Source organism: Psammomys obesus, unplaced genomic scaffold (genome assembly GCF_907164565.1).
Source record: "Psammomys obesus unplaced genomic scaffold, mPsaObe1.curated_primary_1811, whole genome shotgun sequence".
NCBI lineage: Eukaryota > Metazoa > Chordata > Mammalia > Rodentia > Muridae > Psammomys > Psammomys obesus.
Window position 1 is genome coordinate 374,637 of NW_026596100.1, and position 21,776 is coordinate 396,412.

General features: G+C 46.9%; 1 protein-coding gene across 1 annotated transcript; it reads left to right on the forward strand.

Annotated features, from left to right (window-relative positions):
- The first annotated feature begins 960 nt into the window (after positions 1-960).
- On the forward strand, positions 961-2,795 carry Txndc2 (thioredoxin domain containing 2). Its single transcript, XM_055628374.1, has one exon. It carries the CDS (start codon positions 1,074-1,076, stop codon positions 2,793-2,795), a length of 1,722 nt encoding a protein of 573 aa, XP_055484349.1. The 5' UTR covers positions 961-1,073.
- The last annotated feature ends 18,981 nt before the right edge of the window (positions 2,796-21,776 follow it).

A 21,776-nucleotide genomic window follows, 5' to 3' on the forward strand; every position in this document is an offset into this window, starting at 1 on the left:
ATAAGGGCCTAGAGAATCCTGGAGAAAAATTATAAGAAAGTTGTTTATAGCCAGGCACATGCCTAGTACTCCCAGCACTGGGGGAGGCAGAGGCAGGTGGATCTCTGTGAGTTCGAGGCCAGCCTCTTCTATAAAGCAAGTCTAGGACAGCCAAGGCTACACAGAGAAACCCTGTCTTTAAAAACACAAACAAAACTAAACAATACAAAACAAAAAAAGTTGGTTGACCATTTGGCTAAGAGTAGAATCCAGGATAATATTTGAGCATGGGCTTTGAACCTTGACCTCTCCTGGCCGTGTAACTTCTCTGAGGCTCAGTTTCCCCATCTGAGGAGCTGATCACAATGAATCTTACCTCAGTGGCTGGTTGTACTTGAGGAAATAATGCCTGTTTATGGATCTGTAGCCCCACACAGCATGACCACCGGGTCTGAGGCTGCCATGAAGCTCTCAAATGCCCCTGTTGGGACTACCACTTGGGCACATCAGCGGTAGAGTGCTGCCTTAGTATTTCATAGTTAGCATATTCTGTTCTTAGTTTGACTGTAGAAGAAACATCTAAGAAGGACCAAAAATGAATCGAGATAAGAGGTTGGACGTGAACAGGGTTCAAGCAGGAGCCCCCAAAAAGTCAGCCAGGAAACGGAGCCATCAAGGGAAAGCGAATGAAAATAACACCAATGGTAAGAAGGAAAGGAAGGGGGTTGCCTTAGGGATCTCTGAATTTGGGGAGCTGTTGGCAGTGTTAAATCAAGAAAGGAAAGTTGTTAAAGCAAAAAAAGACACATAAAAGACCCCTGTAATCACTGATGCTTGGCTGTCTGGTGAATGAAGTTACTCAGGTCTGTACATCATTCATCAGATTCATTCATGATCTCTAAGAATAAGTCTTCCTTGGTATAGTCAATCTTTTGTTCCTTGTTTTGCATTTCTATTTTATTTATTTATTTTGTTGTTCAGAAAATCCATTACAGGTTCTATCCAAAAATGAGACTTTTCTGGTCCCAGAGTTCTTGGATACAGCTCAGCCCAAAGAGAAGACCGTTGTTCCCAGGCTCAGCAACACACTCCGTATGTCCACAGAGGAGTCTGAGGCCCCACAGCAGGTTAGTGTCACCCCCACGCTACTAAAGAATGCCATCTATCCCAAACATGGAGTTAGCTTCAAGCCCTCACCAAAAACCCTTGAGTTGAAACAGGAAAACATTTCTAAAACCTCAGCCTCCCCCATGCAGGCCACACATAGCAATATCACTAAGTCCTTGGCAAAAACCACCTATCCCAAACAGGGGACCACCCACAAGCTCACAGCAAACAGCATCTACCACAAGAAGGGCAACACGCCCAGGTTATCAGAGGATACCATCCAATCCAATGAGGATAGCATGTCCAAGTCCCCAGAAGACAAGGAGAGTGAACTCCCCATGTCTTCACAGGACACCATCCTGTCCAAAGATGGTAAAATCTATAAACCTTTAAAAGACGGTATCATGATCAAGGAGGGTAAAACATACAAGTTTTTAAAATTCAGCACCCTGTCCAAGGATGGTAAAATCCAGAAGCCCTTAAAAGACAGCGCCATGTCCAAGCAGAGAGAAATCCCCAGATCCTCATTTGACACCTTCCTGTCAAAGGACAGTAAAGTCCTGAAGCCCTTAAGAGACACGGACAAGGAGAGTGAAATCCCCAAATCCTCATTTGACACCTTCCCATCAAAGGCAGGTAGAGTCCAGAAGCCCTTAAAAGACAGCGCCATGTCCAAGGAGAGAGAAGTCCCCAACTCCTCGCCTGACCCCCTCCTGTTAAAGATGGGTAAAATCCTGATGAAGCCAATGTCCAAGGAGAGAGAAATCCCCAAATCCTCACTTGACACCATTTTGTCAAAGCCAAGGAAAGTCCAGAAGCTCTTAAAAGACAGCATCATAACCCAGGAGAGAGAAATCCCTAAGTCCTCACAGGACAACACCCAGGCCAAGGAGGATAAAGTCCAGAATTCTTTAAAAGCTATCGTCATGACCCAGGAGAGTGAAATCCCCGAGTCCTCACAGGACAACATCCAGTCCATGGAGGGTGAAGTCCAGAATCCTTTAAAAGATGGCATCATGACCCAGGAGGGTGAAATCCCCGACTCCTCACAGGACAACATCCAGTCCATGGAGGGAGACACTTCAAAGTCCTCAGAAAGCACCACCCAGCCTAAGAAGATAGTCATCGTTGAGACCCCAGAAGGTTCTATCCACTCTGATCAGGGAGACATCACTGAGACCCTAGAAGGTACCACCCAGTTCAAGGAGGGAGACATGGCTGAGTCCCTAGAAGATACCACCCAGTTCAAGGAGGGAGACATCGCTGAGTCCTTAGAAGGTACCACCCAGTTCCAGGAAGAAAGTGTCATCAAATTTTCAGAAGACACCTTGAAGCCCATGGGAGTCTTAATCCCACATTTTGATGAGGATACAGTATCCTTGGACGATGATATGGTGAGAGTGATCACGGGCAAGGAGGACTTTGAGGAGATGCTCAAGGAAGCTGGAGAGAAGCTGGTGGCCGTGGACTTCTCGGCCGTTTGGTGTGGGCCTTGCAGGACCATCAGGCCCCACTTCCACTCCCTGTCTTTGAGGTATGATGACGTGGTGTTCCTGGAAGTGGACGCGGACGACTGTGAACAGCTGGTGCGGGACCTGAACATCCTCACCCTCCCAACGTTTCAGTTTTACAAAAAGGAAGAAAAGGTGGGCGAATTTTCTGGGGCCCTGTTGGAACAACTCGAAGCAAGCATTGTGGAATTAAAGTGATCCTATATTCTGAGAACACTGTAAACCTGTTGATAGCCGCTTGCTTTTTAATTTGCAAAAACAAAACAAAACAGACAAACATGCTCACCTAAGTGGTTCTGCTTGCGTCTGAGAAACATGAAAGCCCACCTGAGAGAATCAAAGCTTGGAATGTTCATGATTTTGCTGGGGGGAAAGAAAAGAAAATTAGAAAGTCCCTGGGCAGAGATTGTAAGTCCTGCCATCTTCTTTTTCCATCTTGAAAATCCTACCCTCTTTGGATATTTGCAGCAACACTGGCAATGCAGGCAATTGCCCTGCAGAAATACATGCGTGGATGGCAGTAGAAAGTGCTTGTCCCATGTATTTTTCTGGTGCTTACATGTCTTTAGGGGTTTTGATTACGAAACTTCTGGAAACAAAGGGTTGGAACGAGTCGCCAGTCTTTGCTATTCTTTTTTTTTTTTTTTTTTAAGTTTTATTTTTCTCATTAGTTACATTTTGTTAATTCTGTATCCCAGCTGTATCCCTCCTTCCCTCCCCAGTCCCACCCTCAGTCTTTGCTATTCTTATGTGCTAGGAATGATACACCGGCCCAAACACTGAGACTGTTTCCGGTTTGTAGAGACCATTTTACTAATCTTTGCTCACAAAATCTGAGGCAGAATGCCAAACCAGGCTTCTCAGAAGGTAGTCATTGAGGCCGTTATGACATCAAGCCCCTGGGGGAAGAGGCCTTGAGTTGTCTCCTGGTGCCAGTTCCGGTTCTCAGGTGTCTCCAGGACTGGGTGGTAACTTGGTTCAGATATTTTGTTCTTTTAAGTAGTCTGCAGGTTTAGTCTCTGCACAGTGCCAGCCCTGCCTCACATGACAACTAGGTGGGTTTGGCTAGCATCGCTGACTTCCAGAAGTTTCTTTGCTCTAATTATTATCGCTGTTGCTGATGTTGTTCTTGCAACAAGAACATCTGACAGGAGGCCTGCCCTCAGTGAATTTTATAGTATTAGCTGGAGGCACCAGATTGCACAGCGAAGTTCCATAACTTGCCCCGTAAGATGGGTTTTTGTGCCCATTGAACAAGCTCTCATTTCCCCTGTGCTGTGCTGGCAATCACCATTTGGCTTTCTGTTGATTTAAAGTATTTTTTAAAATATCAAATATTGGTGAACATTTTAGAAGTCAGCATTCCCTCTTTAAAACATGGCAATCCAACGTTGACACTAATTCAAGAATGGGAGCCGATCTTAGGGGCTGATTGTGGGTCTCTTCACTAGGAAAGGGGCTCCCATCTTCTAGCCCTCTGCCCCAGACCCTTGCATGGCAGTCTCCCTGGTAAGTGAGTGGGACAGCCTACCATGAATCGCTCTGCACCCTTGACCCTCCTTAGAGACACCTGTCACAGGCTCCTTTGCAACAGCTGCGTGATAGCAGCAAAGGAAATACCCTCTGTGTTTGGCCTTCTTTCCAAAAGTGATTCGGAATGACCTACAAAAAGAATTAACGACAAGGTGCAAACCAGGGAAGAGGAATCAGAGGCACGAAGGGACCACTGAGGCTTAAATAACTGCACTGGTACAGTCTCTTCATCACTGGGAGAGAAAAGAGAAAGCCAGTAATCCCCTGATGCCGTGATCTGAGATAAACAGGCTCTGGAACGTGAGCAAAGGGTTCATGCTTGACACTAATGACATTCTGGGATGGAGTCTGGGAATCTAAGTGTGAACGTGGAACAACTGATGATAGTTTTGTTGAGCATTTTTCCCCCCTTGATAAACCCAGTTTGTACAGCGATAAACACGGTTTTCCTGGTAGTCTTCGGCAGAAGCTGGGGCTGCAGCTGTAAAGCCCTTCTGAGTGAGGAGACCCCAGCTTCACATTGAGCAAGCATGCATCTCTCCTGTTTTCATGCAAATAGACTTTGACTAATGCTGACTGCATCCCATCTGATTTTTTTTTTTCTAATGAAGGGAAGTTCCTCAGCTTTTGAAAATATTTTATGTATGAATGTTCTATCTGCATGGAACAGATAGAACTCTCTATCTATCATGCATATCTATTTGCCCGAATGTCAAAAGAGGGCATCAGATTCCAATTTCGATGGTTGTGAGCCACCATGTGGTTGCTGAGAATTGAACTCAGGACCTCTAGAAGAGCAGGCAGTGCTTTTATCTGCTGAGCCATCTCTCCAGTCCTTCCTCTGACTTTTATGTTCCAATTTATTCCTGTTTTCCCTTGAATAAGACTAATTTTTATTTTAGCCATCAGATTAAACACATATGCCCAGAATTTAATGAAGTAACCCAGTCTCTATGCTACTAGAATCCTGTCTGGGTAGAGTAGTGAGTCCTGCAACTCTTTCAAACTGTGTCATTCAGAGCTCCAGAGACACAGAGCTCTTCTACTGGAACTGTAGCATCAAAGGCATCTCTGAAAATGGAATATACAGGGCTAGGCTACGGTCAAGGTTTGAGAGTAAAATCCCCCAAAGGCTCGTGTTGAAATTCCTGGCTGAGAAAGCCACTTTGGGGAATGATAGAAACTTCGTCACTTGGGGGCCCATTTGGAGGAAGTGTGTCACCAAGAGCATGCCCAGGAATGACAATGTGTCTTTGGCCTTTTGCCATCCTTCTCCTTGCTTCCTGTCAGTAACGCCGTGACATGCTCCACGGCGAGGGTCCCACCACAATGCGCAGGCTTACTTCAGTTCACAGCAATGGAGCCGTCCAACCAAGGTGAAGATGAGGTTTGTCCAAAGGTCAGGGACAGGGTTGTGCTAGAGAAGTCTCTGGCTTCCCTTGAGTACATGTCTTGAGGCATAGGCTAGAACCACGACGTTCAAGGCCTTAGCAGGTACCAGATTGGAACGTGTCACCGTATGTTTCTTCCATTCGAAAGTAGTCGGGGAGTTCCTGGGTTAGGCACTAGTTACTTTTGGTATCCTAGAGCACAGGGCATCTTTCCAGCTTGTGTGATGGGTGTTTGGATCTGCTGAAATCCTCCCTGTGCTTCCCATGAAGGAGAGGGAGGAACACACAAAAAGCGGCTCAGGAATTATATTCAACTGGGATTCAGAATCATGTGGTTTCAAAAGCCAGAGAGGGCCGGGTGCAGTGATGCACACCTGTAATCCCCACACTCTGGGGGCAGAGGCTGGCGGATCTGTGTGAGTTCGAGGCCAGCCTGGTCTACAGAGTGAGTCCAGAGCAGCCAAGGCTACACAGAGAAACCCTGTCTTGAAGAACAAAACAAAACAATAATAAAGCCAGAGCGGTGTAGCCTCTGGACTGAGAATGTGATTCAGTAGCTGTGGGCTGGGACATAGAAACCCTATCGTGGTAGGCAGTGGAGGCACACACCTTTAGTCCCAGCACTCAGAGGGCAGAGGCAGGCAGATCTCTTGAGTTTGAGATCGGCCTGGTCTACAAAATGAGTTCCAGGACAGCCAGTACTACACAGAGAAACCCTGTCTTAAAAACAAAACAAACAAAAATCCAAAAAACTTTTTCCATCGTCTAGAGGAAAACCACCATACAAAATACCACTTCGCAGGCCTCACCCCGTTCCCGTATACCCTGAGATTCCTACCCACACTTCTTCCTCTTAGGAGAATGGTCTCTGGGACCACACCACATGTATTTAACCTCCCTCAGCTTCCAGAAACTCACAACCCAGCCAATTGCTACATTTTGGATTTGGAGTGTCCCCCAAAGGCCCATCTTGTTAAGGAGTTGGTTCCAAGCTTGCTGCTGTTGGGAGGAGGTGGGATTCTTTAGGAGGTGGGGACTTGTGGGAAGAATTTGGGTTACTGGGAGACATGGCCCTGAAAAAAAGCTGGAGGGAGCTGGGTTCAGCCTCTTCCTCTTTTTGTCTCCTGGCTGCTGTGAACGGAGCAGAGGACTCCGCCATAAATTCCCGATTCACTACAGTCCCCAAAGTAGTGGGACGTGTAGCCTATGGATCAAATCTTCTCAAATCTTCTGGAATTTGTGAGCCAAAAAATAAATAAATAAACCTTCCTTTTATTTTTTTTTTTTTAAGAGTTATTTTATGTGGACGAGTGTTTTGGCTACACACACACACACAGTGCCTGGTGTCCATGGAATTTAGAAGAAGGTGTCATATCTCCTGGAGATATCCCACCTCTTGGGGGCTAGAACCAAGCCTGGGTCCTCAGCAACAGCAGCAGAGTTCTCACCTCCGGGGGCATCGCTTCGGCACCCGAACCTTCCTCTAAAAGTTGACCATCTCAGATATTTTTCTCATAACAGTGGAAGCTGGCTGACATACCCAGACCCGGTCATTCCCTCTGCAGCATTTTCTTCTTCACCCCCAGTTCCTCTGTTTAATTTCACCACCTGGAAAGAAGGATGCAGAGCACACATGAGTCCCTGTAGCCCAAGTTCCATAGGAAAGGCTAGAGTTGTGGATCCAGTTTCTATCCGGTAGTGGCTGGGGCAACAGAATCGCTTCTTGTGCCCGGGGCTGCCTGCACGAAGATGGCTCTCCTCCTCCTCGGGAGCATCTGTGATGACTGCCGCTTTTCCTGTGGAGTCAGGAAAACAAGCAGGGGTGCAACTCATCACACACAGAAGGCAAAGTTGTGGCCCTGGCCTCTGCTCGAAGAGAGAGTTATTAAAAGCCAACTGGACTAGCAAACTGAAGATCCCTGCCATCCACAGTGGAGGGGGGAGAATTTTTGAATTCTAAAAGTTGACCAACAAATGTGAACTATGGCACACATACACACCCCAATAACAATTTTTGAGACAGGGTTTCTCCGTGTAGCCTTGGCTGTCTTGGACTCGATTTGTAGACCAGGCTGGCCTCAAACTCACAGAGATCCACCTGCCTCTGCCTCCTGAGTGCTGGGATTACAGGCTTGCACTATTGCACCTGGCATTTTTTTAAAGGTTGACCAGCAAGAATAAAGGAGGCATCTTCAAGTCGCCTCCGTAGGTGTTTTTGTTTTTGTTTGACTTTCAGGAATTGATGGGTCTGTTAATCAAATCTTTGGATTTGATTCTACAGTTTCACATTTCTTGGTTTTCACTATTTCAGGTTGTAATTTCACAATCAACCAGCACTATATTTAGTTTTCAGGCATGGCCTCACTATCTAGTCCAGGCCAGCATCAAACTTGCTCCTGTCTCAGTCTTGAGGTCATCTTGCCTTACCCACCCAGGCCCTGTCCTGCCAGCCTGTGCCACTCAGCCTCGAACACTGCTCCTGACTGTCATCCTTGTGGCTGTAGTATACTGACCTGCCCCCGAGTTCTGTTAACCCTGAACTCTACCTTGCTTAAGTGGTTAAGGTTTTAAGGTGTCTCACGGGATTGCCTGTTCTGTGAAACATCTCATGCCAAGGTTAAAAATCAACGTGTGGCTTTAAAATGCTTTGCAGCAGGGGAAAGAGCTCATTTTGAGTGGGTATTTTAGAGGCAGATAGAGGAGGGGGCTCGGGGGAAAGAAGAAGGATGAGAGCTCAGGGTCAGTGGGCCCGGGCCGACTGCTGAGGCCTGCTGATGATCAGAGCGGAGACTCTGTCCCCATGGAGTCTTCTAGACTAGAGTTGTGTCCCTTTGATGGTAACTCTTGTCTTGTGCCCTTTGATGACAATGCCCATGGGAGCTGCTCTGGGTCTGTGAGAGAGGCTTCTGACTTCAAGAGATCCGTGCTTGCGATTGTCAGCAGGAGACTGTGGTCTGTCAAGCCGAGGCTCCTTGATTCCCCAGAAACAGTGTCCCCACAGATCCCCCTCTTCTGTCCCAGCAGGCCTCCGGGGTGAAATCACTGGGTTCATTGCTCAGTCACATTTGCACAGAATTCTAGAGGCCTTGCTTTCTGCAGCAGGCCTGGTTATCTGCCATTTGGATCTGGCCAGAGTTCTGAAGCTCAGTTAAACGGAGGCCCTCTGCCTCTAGGTTGTTGTGGGTGGCATGGGGAAGTGGAGTGCTTTGCACTCCCCAAATTCACTGACAAAGCTGGGTGTGTGGGCACAAGCTTATAGTTCCTGCACCAGTATGTATGTGTGTGTGTGTGTGTGTGTGTGTGTGTGAGAGTGAGAGAGAGAGAGAGAAATGTATGTGTATGTGTGTGTGAGAGAGTATATATAAGTGTATGAGTGTATGAGTGTGTGAGTGTGTGTAAGTGTATGTGTGTGAGTGTGTAAGTGAGTGTAACATCCAAAAGTCCACTCCTACTGCTTTACTTCCCCCACCTAGGCTCTTCCTCCTGATGATTCCAAAATCTCCCACAACAGCACCGCCAGCTGAGGACCCACTGTTCCAACACACACACACACACACACACACACACACACACACACACACACACAAGTGTAAATGAGTGTGTGTGAAAGTACAGACTCAGGGAAGTCAGGGTGAAGCAAAGTGAAACGGGGTGTGCTTAAGGGGACTTGGACAGATAAATAGCCCTTAAAGGGCGTGGCTTTTCATGGGGATTTGTAAGTGGGGAAGTGAGTGAGCGTAAGAGTATCTGCGTGTGAAAAAGCAGGAGTGTGTGAGAGAGAGTGTGTGTAAATGAATGTATGAGAAAACGTGTGTGAGTGTGTGGGGTGGCAATTTCAGATTCAGACCTTAACACAGAACCACCTTAAACCTGGTCCAGCAAACTTAGAGAGTTCATCAAATCTTGAAGTTGGACATTTAAAAAAAAGTCTTCTATTACATTTTCTTTCCTTTGTGTGCACAGGTGTGCACATAGGGATGTGTGTGCCACGGTGTGTGTGTGTGTGTGTGGAGATCAGAGGGCACCTTGTGAGAGCTGGTTCTTTCCTTCCATCATGCGGGCCCCAGGGACCGAACTCAGGCTGCCCATCGGGCGACAAGCAGGGACGTGCTCAGCCATCTCCCGGATCCCCGGGCTGTAAACTAACTGTAAGGGAATGAGATGTGTCGGGTGGATGCGGAAGCACAGACATGAGCAAGCCGGGTGGTTTCCACGGCTCGGGTCTGCTGTCCGTCTCCATCCTGTCGTTGCCTTGTGGCCCGTGAGCAGATTCCAAGTGAACCTTGTTTGCTAATTATAACAGACGTCCTGGCACTCTGGCTGGTGGCCTCCTGCCCCCAGAGACACCCGGGTTTGTCGGGCTTAGGAACTTGTATATGCCTAGAATGCAGCCCAAGGCGGAGGAGTGGGTGGGGATCTCTTTGGGAAGCAGGAGGAAGGCGGAACTGCTGTGAACGTTGCGGACATATCGATCTCAGGAAATGGCGTTTGGATGCCGCTGCTCTAGACTCTGAGCCCACACCAAGAATATGCCAGAGTCATCCTTATGCCCACTTGCAAATCCCCATCAAAAGCCAAGCCTATTAAGGGCTATTTATCTGTCCAATTCCTCTTAAGCACATCGCATTTCACTTTGCTTCATCCTGACTTCCTTGAGTCTGTAATTATATAGCCTTAAGACTAAATAGTATGTGCCTTGGTCAAATGATACATTATGATATTAAGTAACTTTCACTAAAATTGGCATGATGCATATGAATCAAAAGAGTGCGCGGAACATTGCATTAGTCTGTTTTATGCTGCTATAATAAAATACCCCGAGATGGGAACTTAACAAAGAAAAGAAGGACCTCATCCATCCGCCCTCTGGCTCCTCACAACATGGCAGAGAAGCAGAAAGGGACATAACGCTCCAGAAGGGACCACGGGTGGGGGTGGTGCTCTCGTGAGGGTTGGCTCACTTTGTGTACGTACTGTACCTTATCGCTCAGGCCCCACATCATAAGATTTTTACCATCTCAAACACCACACCAGTGACCTATCCACTTGACTCCAACAGTCCTCATAAACCGCAGTAAACGCCGACCCAGACAGAGAAACACAAAAGACGTGAGCAGCTCTGACAGGCTGGGCTTGGCTCTCTGGCCAATGCTTGTAAGACTGACTCTCTACGGCTGGACAGTGTCACGTGACAGCAGGGTTTTGCTCTCTTTCAGTGTTAACGGGTGAGTCTTTTTGACGTAGAAGTGGTTATTTTGAGTAAATTTCATGCAGCCCCAAAACTGGAAACCACGGTGTATTGTTCCTTAGAATTCTATTGCTGTTTTCAGCAGGTAATCTTGTGTTTCTCAGACCTTGTAAAGGAACTGTGAAAGACTGCGTTGTGTGTGTGTAAATTAACTAAGAGCCGACAAGATGGCTCAGCGGGTAAAGGCGCTTCCTGCCAAGACCAACAGCATGAATTTAATTCCAGGACCCACCTTGGTGGAAAAAAAAGAATTATTCCTGCAAGTTTTCTTTTGACCTCATGTGCATAAACGTGTGAGTACAGACGCATGCACCTGCATGCTCGAGCATGCATGCACACACACCACATGCACACTAAAATCATCTTTAAAAGGTAACTAGAGGGGCTGAAAGATGGGATTTCAAAGGAAATCCTCTTTACAGCAAATGGAGATCACCACAGAAAACCACAACGGGACACACGCAGAGATCAGATCACGGGGAGCCCGGCCTCAACGAGTGTGTCTGTAGCACAGATTCTGTATCTAAGGCTCAGGGAACATATTGGAAGAGGGGGCAGAGAGACTGTATGAGCCAGAATACTAGAAGTCTGCGCTGCAACAGTCTCTCCTAGAAACAGATTTATAAAAAAGAGCAGAACAACTGATATCAATCGACATGTGGAAAGGAGAAACACACACACACACACACACACACACACACACACACACACACCACACATACTCACAAAGGCAGAGATAGACAGAAACACAGAGAAACAATGACAAACATTGGGTGCATGGAGTCAGTAATGAAACTGTACTTAAAGTTAAAAACAAAAACAAAAACAACAAAACCCCCTGAGGTTTCCAAATTCCAGAGTGGAAAAAAAGATGACTTATTAAAAAATTAAAACTCTGCTCATAGAAAATGGTAAATGCAAAGACATGAAGTTTGATCAGTCAGAGAGACTGTAATATAGAAACCTGACTATGAAAACTAACAGAAAAATGATACACTCCTTTTCCATGTTGGCTAGATTTACACACTGAGGGTGACTTCAAGTTAAAAATAATTTTAAGTAAAAGTGAGTTTTGGCATTGAGAATGCAGGAAGAGCAGGGTGATTCTCCTGCACCAATCTCTGCCCATCCTACTGTTTCTCACAACTCTCATCTCTCGAGAAAGAATGGAAAATGTTCTGCGCACACACACACACACACACACACACACACACACACACACACACACCACATCACTTTCGGCCTTTGCCTCTGAAAGCCACAACACTGCGGTGTTTGAGAAACCAAGCTAAATGTGAGGCTAATGACTCCCCGATCAATATCTTCCACTGACCTTAGACAGAGGAGGAAGTCACTGGTTAGCTGAGGTTTCTTGGTTTAGAAGGTGCAGGTGGAACTGGCGGCTTTCCCGTAGAGGGCCGTGAAAAGACTACTATTAAATTCTGCCAGGTAACCTCGGTAGGACTGCGTGGTGGCTGGAGAACAGGAATTCATGTAGCTGCCGTGGCTATGACTGCCTGCTTCCTCTGTTCACCTCTTTAATGTCCCTGGTCTCTTCCTGCCAGACTGAAATCACTATATGAGAAAGATCCTTCTTCCTCCCCCTCCCTTCTAGCCCATTCTCTTTCCTCCTTTTCCTCTTGTTTTTGATTTTTCTTTTTTCCTTCTGTTCCTCTCTACCTGTTTCCCTAGGACCTACTAAAAAGTCCAGGCTGGCCTGAATTCAGGATTCTCCTGCCTCAGCCTTCCAAGCTATAAGGGTTTCAGGCATATAACAAGTGCAGCTTGGTGGGAGTGTTTGGGAAGGATTAGGAGGTGTGGTCTGTGGGAAGAGGTGTTATTGGAAACAGGCTTTGAGGTTTCAAAAGTCTCCCAAATTCCCAGTTAGCTCTCTCTGCCTTTGTGTTTGTGGATTGAGGTGAGAGCTCTCAGCTTCTGCCCCATTGTCATGCCAGCTTGTCTGCTACCGTGACCTGACCTGGTGATCATGGACTCTCTCTGGAACTGTGATCCTCAAATTAAATGCTTTCTTTGGTAAGTTGCCTGAGTCATGGTGTTTTATCACACCAATTAAAAAGGAACTAAGACAAAGCTGGGTGGTGGTGGTGTATGCCTTTGATCCTAGCACTCAGCAAAGGCAGGTGAATCTCTGTGAGTTCGAGGACAGCCTGGTCTACAGAGTGAGTTCCAGCCAAGGCTACACAGAGAAACCCTGTCTCAACAACAACAACAAAATTAAAGTAACTAAGACAATGCCACTACTCATCTCTGCCTGGAATTCCAGGTTGTTTCTTTTCTTTTCTTTTCTTTTCTTTTCTTTTCTTTTCTTTTCTTTTCTTTTCTTTTCTTTTCTTTTCTTTTCTTTTCTTTTCTCTCCTCTCCTCTCCTCTCCTCTCCTCTCCTCTCCTCTCCTCTTCTCTTTTCTTTTCTTTTCTTTTCTTTTCTTTTCTCCATGCTTCAAGTGAATGTTCAGATTGAGACCCTGGTACTTAGCTCACTTGGTGTGCTGTTTTCCTCGGATGGTTATCCCAGGGTCCAAACCGCTGACAGAGTCTCTCCTCTGTAGTGGTGTGGCCTGGTGCTTTGTATTGTTAATTACCTTGTCTCCTCACCCCCCTCCATTCTTACTGTTCTGCGAACAATCCCTCACACACTCAAAATGATGTTTGTGTTACCTTGCCTCCTGATTGCTTAAATAAAACTTCCTAAACTTGGGCAGGGCAAGAGTGAGGTGGGCAGAGCTAAGGTTCGAGGGCTTTGGGGACAGGAGATTATGGGAGGAGGAAGAGAAGATGAAGGAAAAAGAAAAAAGCAGAGTTGCTGTGAGATAGAAAGGGAGGAAGGACTCAGAGAATGGCATGGAAAGGAATGTCCCAGATGAGAAATATTAGCAAGTATTTATGGGAGTATGGATAGAAAGTAGTCCAGACAGAAATGGTTAAAGCAGATGGTATGGGATAGGGGCTTCGAGATAATGAGATAGCGTGGGTAGAATTATCTGCCCAGGCCAAGGTGAAATAAGGCAAACTTAAAATCTAACAGGCTGCCGGGGAGGGTGGCACATGCCTATTCATCCCAGCACTCAGGGAAGCAGAGGTGGGTGGATCTCTGTGAGTTCAAGGTCAGCCTGGTCTACGGAGAAAGTCCAGGAGAGCCAAGGCTACACAGAGAAACCTTGTCTCAAAATTAAAAATAAATAAATAAATAAATAAACAAATAAATTTAACAGGTGTTTTTATTGATTATGATAGCAGGTTAGATAATACTACCATAATAATTATAAGACTAATAATAAACATTATTAGCATGTACTTTTAAAATTACCACAACACCCCTCAGAGCCATTTGCTGCAACGTGTAGTTCCTCAGTGCAGCAGGGCTGGGGGCTGGGGCCTACTCTGAGGCATTTGGGAATGGGGCAGAGTGCTAAGGATGAATGAATCCCTGGCTCTGGAGAACAGGTCATCGGTTGTGGATGTTCCACCCTGCCCACTCTCGTCCGCTCGCTTCCATCCCTTCCTCTTCCTGCATACCTGGCCCAGATCCAAAACCAAGCTCCCAGAAACGTGAGCTGAGCAAGCTCCTTATGAGCTGCCCAGTCTCAGGGACTCCGCTGTAGCAACAGAAGACGGAACTTTACAGAGAAACAGGCAAACAAAAAAGTCATGTGCGCATATGAGTTAACAATTACAAACTAAATAGTACTAGCATCTATTGAGGGCGTCCCAATGGCACGTAGTATGATCAGGCATTTAGAAAGATCCTATTTGGCTTTTTTCACAACTGGGTGAGGTAAGATTTTTATTAGCCTCATTTAAAAAATATTTTTATTTGGCTGGTCATGAGGACACACACCTTAATCCCAGCAACCGAGAGGCAGAGGCAGGAGGATCTCTTCTGTGAGTTTGAGGTCAGCCTGGTCTACAGAGCGAGTTCCAGGACAGCCAGAGCTATATAATAGACCCTGTCTCAAAAACAAAATTTTATGTGTGTGAATGTTTTGCCTGTGTAATCTGTGCATCATGCCCGGTGTCTAAGAAGTCCAGCAGCTGCTGAGCCATCTCTTCCAGTCCCTTACGGGCCTCCTTGTAATGATAGTGTTGAACTTAGCCCTAGACTCTTGATCCACAGGCTCTTGCTTAAGACCATGATTCACAGGGCAAGAAGAGCTACTGAAGATAGACTTTAAAGACACGGTTACAGGACTAAATGACTAACCATCCGGGCTAAGCAACTATGGCAGGCATTTTTATTTTTTTATTACAGTGAAATATTCCTTAATCACCGCAAGTGCACAGTCCAGTCGTGTCAAGAACTCACACTGCTGGACCATCAGTCTCTAGAGCTCTTGGCATTCTGTAAAACCTGAACTTTACATCTCCCTCCCTATATCCCTGGGAAGCACGATGCATTTCCGTCTCTGTGCACTACTCGAGTTACCTCATGTGCAATCACGTTTGTTTTGCCTGACTGCCTTATTTTATTTAGCATAGTGTTCTCAAGGTTCGTCTCTGTTGTAAGGTGTGTTAGACTTTCCTTTTATTTCCTTTCTTCTTTTCCAAGGTAGGCTCTCACCATGCAGCACTGGCTGGTTTGGACCAGTCTACGTAGGCCAGGCTGGCCCTCTGACTGGGTGTTGGTATTAAAGGCACTCACCATCGTGTTTTGCCCATTGGCTTTGTTCGGAGGAGGTCTCACCCTGTATCCCAGGCTGACCTGAAACTCGCTGTATAGCTCAGATCCTTTGGGGCTGGAGTCACGTGTGGTTATCAGCCTGCTGACATGGGACTGGGAATAGAACTCAGCTCTTCTAAAAGAGGAGTGAGCTCTCATAACTGCTGAACAATCTTTCTCTTAAAAAAAAAAATCTTAACTCTATGTGTGCATCTGTGTCTGTCTGTGTGCACGGCGTAGGTGCGCAGGTGGTCAGAGCCATCGGAGCTCCCTGGAGACAGAATTGCCGGCAGTTGTGAGCCTCCTGATGGGAGTGCCAGGAATTGAGCTCTGGAAGAGCCAATCATGCCTTTAATTGCTGAGCATCCTCTCCAGCTCCAGTCCCCTTCCCTTTAAAGGCACCATAATATTTGATTAGACGCAAATCTTGGTTTCTTTTCCTGTCACCATCACCAAAGAGCGGACAGAATCAGTTTAAGGAAGGGTTTATTTTTGGCTTATGGTTTGAGGCCACCCAGTCTTCGAGGGTCGGGGAAGGCTTTGCAGTGGGAGCAGAGGAAGCTGGGCACGAGTGTCTGCAGCCACGAAGACAGTGATGGTTGCTGGTGCGCAGCCTGCTTTCTCCTTTCCCGCTTTAAAAATATTCAGCCTCGGCCTGGCAGTGGTGGTGTAAGCCTTTAATCCCAGCACTCAGGGATGCAGAGGTAGGTGGCTCTCTCTGAGTTCAAGGCCAGCCTGGTCTGTTCCAGGACAGCCAAGGCTACACTGAGAAACCAACTCGACAAAACAAACATTCAGCCTGGGGCCCTGCCCCCAGCCTGGGAGCACAGACACTGAGGGTGGGCCTTTCTTCCTCAGTGAAGCCAACGTCACATACCTAGTTTTGCCATTCATTTGAGGGTGAAAGTTCGGGTTGTTTCCATACTTTGGATATTGTGAACAATCTTGTAATGGATATAAGATGATCGTATTAACAACAGCGCACCCCCATGAAGAAACTTATTTGCTCTAGTACAAGAATCTTTAAAAAGTATGTCTCTGTATATGTGTCAGTATATACCTGACATTAAAAGAAAAAAAAAAAAAGCCATTGTCTCAAAATGGTCAGGCACGTTCAAAGACCTTCTCAAATACTGTAGATTTCTGTTTCCTTTCTTCCGTACCTCCCTTCACTTCCTTCTCTTCTACTAGCTCACACATTAGGTAATGCTTATGTAAGTTCAGTTAGACTTTTTACGTATTCTGGACTGAAACCAGGACCCTAAATAGATTTTCAGCTACGTTTTGCTACGTATTCTTTTAAAGGTCATTATTTTGAGGAAGATCTATATCTGAATATTTAAAGTATCAGAGGGAAGAGACTGAATTTGGTTGTGGATACAGAGGAGCAACAAAACCACCCACTTTAACTCAGTCTCCACACCGCTCAGAAAGGCCCCACCCCGGGGCTGGTGTGTAGCTACTCTCCCAGAGGGCCAGAATTTGGTTCCCAGTTCGGTGTCCCGAGGCTGTAACTACAGCTTCAGGAGAACTCAGGCCACCTTTCGGCCTCCCTGGGCACTTAGAAGTACACACACACACACACACACACACACACACACACACACACACTTTTTATTAAGATTCCATCTTCTAAACCCTTGGATGGGTCTTCATTTTCATATGATAAAGATCAAATCATTAGCATGTTTCAAGACAATCTACATGACCTGGTATAATGTTTTCCATGTGACTGGACTGACAGCCAGCCAGGAGACATACCGGAAGTCAGTCACTCTGGTCCTCCAGCTTGCCCACCATGATTGGCTGCACCCTCCATGAACCGGGACAAACTTTGTTCCCTGAAGTGTTTCTGTCAGGTGTTGTGCCTCAGCAACAGGGAAGTGAAGGATCCATCTGGCCTCTCTGCTCTCTCCCCATGCCTGCTTCCGTGTTTACCCACCGTGATAACATGTCTTCCTCTATGGATTTAGAAGGAGCCTAGCTTATGTCACCCAGTCTAGTTTTCACATTTGCTACCCCTTGGCCTTCGGAACAAACCTCTCGTCACTCTTACAGGAGGCTTTTCTCCAGACCCTCAAGTCAGTTAACCCCACCACTCTAATTTTACCTAGACTTCTCATTTCTTCTGTTTTCTGAAATTTGAATAAAATACTTAATCATTCCACCTTTGTCTCTGTGGGTTGAATAGAAGCCTGCAGGGTAGAAATCATGTCTCAGCGTGAGTCTCCAGCATCTAGCCCAATGCCAGGCACACAGGAATACTTTAAAATGTAGCAGTAATTAGCTAACAGTCCTGGGCGATGCTCCAAGCTCTTCCTGTGTAGTAGCCCGTCTAATTATTGTGACAAATCTGGAACGTAAGCCTCATTGTCTCACTTTACAGATGTCAAGCAGGTAAAGAAAGACACCGTGAGTCGCTAGGATCACATAGAGGAAACAGGACTTGAACCAAGAAGTTTGTACTTTTGCTGATTGTATTTTATTAGTCTTAATGTTTAATAACATTGTGTCCTTCAAGAGTCCTTGTTACAGGGCGCTTCGTAGTGCAGCTCACATTCACTTATGGAGAAGGAAACTTTTGGTGGATTGTTTGAGACAGGATCTTGCAGTGTAGTCCAGGCTAGCCTCAGATTTGCACTTCTCTAGCTTCAGCTTCTCAGTTGCTGACACGTGTGCACCCATACCCCCAGATAAAACAGCTATCACTTGTACAAGCAACCTTGAAGAGATATTAAACCCATAAGAGATAATCTGTCTAAAGGTGAATCCTGCTAATAATCCCAGCCGGCTGACAGAATGAAAAGTCTGCATATCTATGAGATCCATAAAAATTTAGAGAACGGTGGTGCCTAAGACTATGTAATGTCTACAGACATGTATTGAAGGATTCTGAAAAGACTTTTCCCTTCCTTTTTTTTCAAGACAGGGTTCTCTGTGTAGCCTTGGCTGTCCTGGAACTCACTCCAGGTTGGCTTCAAACTCACAGAAATCCTCCTGCCTCTGCCTCCCCAGTGCTGGGATTAAAGGCATGTGCCACCACTGCACAGCTCTAAAAAGACCTTTCTGTGTTGCTTGAATCGATTTAAGAGAATGAGTATTAGGCCTCATGTTTGATCCTGTGTTAAACAACACAAGTTGATTAATTTGAGATTGTTGCCTGGATGGCTGTGGGCTGTCATTTATGGTGGCTGTGGAAAGGAAAAACGGCCCAGGAGCTGGGGCTGGAGAGCTGATTCAGCTGCCCAGAGTACACCCACACTGGCGGCCTTTAAAGGGAATGAAACGCTAGCTAAAGGGAATGAAGCAACCTCTTCTGGTCTCCACAGGTATCAGGCATGCATGCAGTTCACATAGATACATGCAGGCATCCAAACATACACAGAAAAGAGAGATATCATTTAAAAATACATATAGACTATAAGTCAGGCAATGGTCTCCTTCCTGGTTTGGTTCTAATGCTGAAATGTTCTCACCTCTTTCCATTTCCATATCTAACTCAAGTTAACAGTTGCCAACTGCTACAAAGTTGAATGGTGTGTGATGTTTGTAGACTTCTTTGTACTATCTTCTTTGTAGGCACTGCTTACGTGTACAGCTAGCAATACAGCATGCTAGCTTATGAGGTAAGGGGCAGATAACTCAGAAGCAGTATTAATGTCCTAATAGGAATAGGAAGACGGACCCTAGCAAAGAGCTTGTGTTCTTGCATCATTAGCTATCCAAATTCTTATAGTAGCTCTTCCTCCTCTTTTTTTTTTTGAGACTGTCTTCTGTGAGCTCTTCAGGGATGGGGGCGGGAGTGGGAGTGGGGGTAGGGGTGATGGACTCTGTCTAGACCCTCAGCTTCTTAAACTGTGGGTTGCATGCATTTATGGGGTCTTGTAAGTTACTGTGGTGTTGGGGGAAGGGAGAAGTTTAACAACAGTGAAAGGTTTCTGAATGTACGACAATCAAATATAAATCAAGTGTGCGGTGAATCCAGAGGGTCAGTGGAGGGGCTTGCCCACGTTTCACTGTGGGTTGCCACTGTAGTCCTGCTTCTGAACACACAATACGCGCTTTGTTCTGTGCATGCTGCCTGGCCACATATGGCTGCTGCTGCCTCAAACACGTCGGATCAGGCTTAAGATTACTGTGTACTGAGTTGTGGTGGTTTTACTGTACAGTTTTCTAGCCTTTAAAAAAAAAAGATTTATTATTTTTAATTACGTATTCTTGTATGGGTGTGTGCACGTGTAGAGGCCAGTGGCATTTGGCTGCCCCTGATCTGGGCTTACAGGCGGGTGTGAGCAGCTTGCCATGGGTGTTAGAAGCAAATTCAAGTCTTCTGTAAGAGCAGTATACCCTTTTAATTGCTGAACCATCTCTTCTGCCTCAGTCTTCTATTCTTACAAAGACATACTGACTTAATTAAGAAAAAAAAACTTGATATTTTTCCTACTATTGTTTCTTAGAATGTGTCAAATTTCTACATCTTCGGATTGTGTTGTGTTAAAATAGTTGATCTTAAAAATTGCAGTTTGGGTTACTGACTTGTATTTCATTAAAAAATGGCTAGGGATTAGGATGGAATTTCCAAGGATTTTTTGAAATGTTTCCAAACCTATACATACATATTGCCATTTTCCACTAAGTATTTATATAAAACGATTCTCAGCATTGGTAATTATAAAATCAAAATATCAATCAACCACAATAATGTTGAAAACGTGTCCAGCGTTATGAAATATTCAACCAAGAAAAAATTTTATGTAGAAACGAATAACCGAATCTCTCTCATTTGTATACAAACTTTTGTCTTAAATGGATAACTTTTTGGTCTTGCTTTTTTTCAAACTTCACTTCTAGGTAAGCTTACAAAGTAAGCATTTAAAGAAGCAAAACAAACTTCTTTACGGTCAGTAAATGTTTGTTTTCTACCACTATTTTATATTCTATATAGGCAGAGTGGTATAAAAATTTCTCAGGTGAGGGGGCGGCGAGTTAAAAAAGTTTAAGTAGCGGTGGTATAGGCTGCCCTACTCTTGACGTTTGCTTCCCAGGCAGTCTAGGGTGCTTTTCGTTTTGTGGCCGAAGTATCAATATGTCCTTTGTTTCGCCTGGAGCTTCCTAGAGATTTAAATTCAAGCAGCACCATAGGACACAATAAAGGTTTATTTTTACAGCACATCCATTTGTTTTGTTTGCTCTTCCTGTCCCTGGATACCCTGGCAATGGGCTCAAGATCTGTTAGCAATTTGCTTGACATTTTTTTTTTTTTTTTCATTTGGTACAGGCTCTCCTAAGTGATGCAGATAAAATTCGTTCCTAGCACGAGAACGTGGCAAACAGATTCGGTCTGGGTTTGTAATGAATCAAAAGCACGTGGATTCCACGCTGTAGGACCAGACACTTCGTTTCTGGCCTCATTACTTGTGCCTGGCACTTTTCTCCCCTGGACCCCGTTTAGCTTTTGAGCGAGAGACGCGTTTCTCCGCCTGGCTTGGCAGCCTTGGAACCCCGGGGACACACGGAGCGCGCCTCCGCGGAGGACGGAAGGAATCCGGGCGGCGCAGGCGGACACGCCCTGCCGCTTCTCCGCGGGGCGGCCTCTCCTGGGACGCCGGGCTCCCAGGCCGCCTGCAAAAGCCTCTCCTTCTCCAGGGCAGACGCCCTCGGCGAGCCAGACGCCGTGTCAGCGGCCCCACCCACTCGCCTCCAACCGACCGCGGTCTCCTTCCCGGCTCCCGGCAGCCCCCGCGGAGGCCCCGCCCGCACCGAGCATGCCGGGAGTCGAGGTACCCGGCGCTTCGTGACCCTCTCCCGTTCGGAATACCGCTCGGAACGCCGAGAGGCACCGTCGCTGCAGGCGCTCCGGCTCCGCGCTCGCCGCTCCCAGGCCGCAAGGACGGCGCCCCTCGCCCGGCGCGCCGAGAGCCCCGCTCCGCCCCCCGCCTAGCGCCCTCCACGTCCGCTGACAGCTGAGCGGCGCCGGGAGCCGCGGCCCAGCCGGGAGTGCGCAGGCGCAGCAGCTCGGCGCCGAGCCCGGTTAGGCCCGGAGGGCGGGGCCGGCACGAGGGCTCGGGCCGCGGCGGCGCGCACGTAGGCACGTAGGGCCCGTCACGTGGGGAGCCGAGGATCGCAGTGCGCGCGGCCGCCGCGGCTGGTGTGGGGTTGAGTCAGTTGTGACACCCGGAGCTGCTGACCCGACGGGAGGCTCTCGGAACCCGCGGCCCGGTAGCAGGCGCGGAGCTCCGGGGGTCGTGAGCCTGGCCCCCGACCCAGAGCCGCGCGGAGCCGGCGCCGCCCCCGCCTCCCGCCCCCGCCCGCGAACCGCCGCCGCCGCCGCCG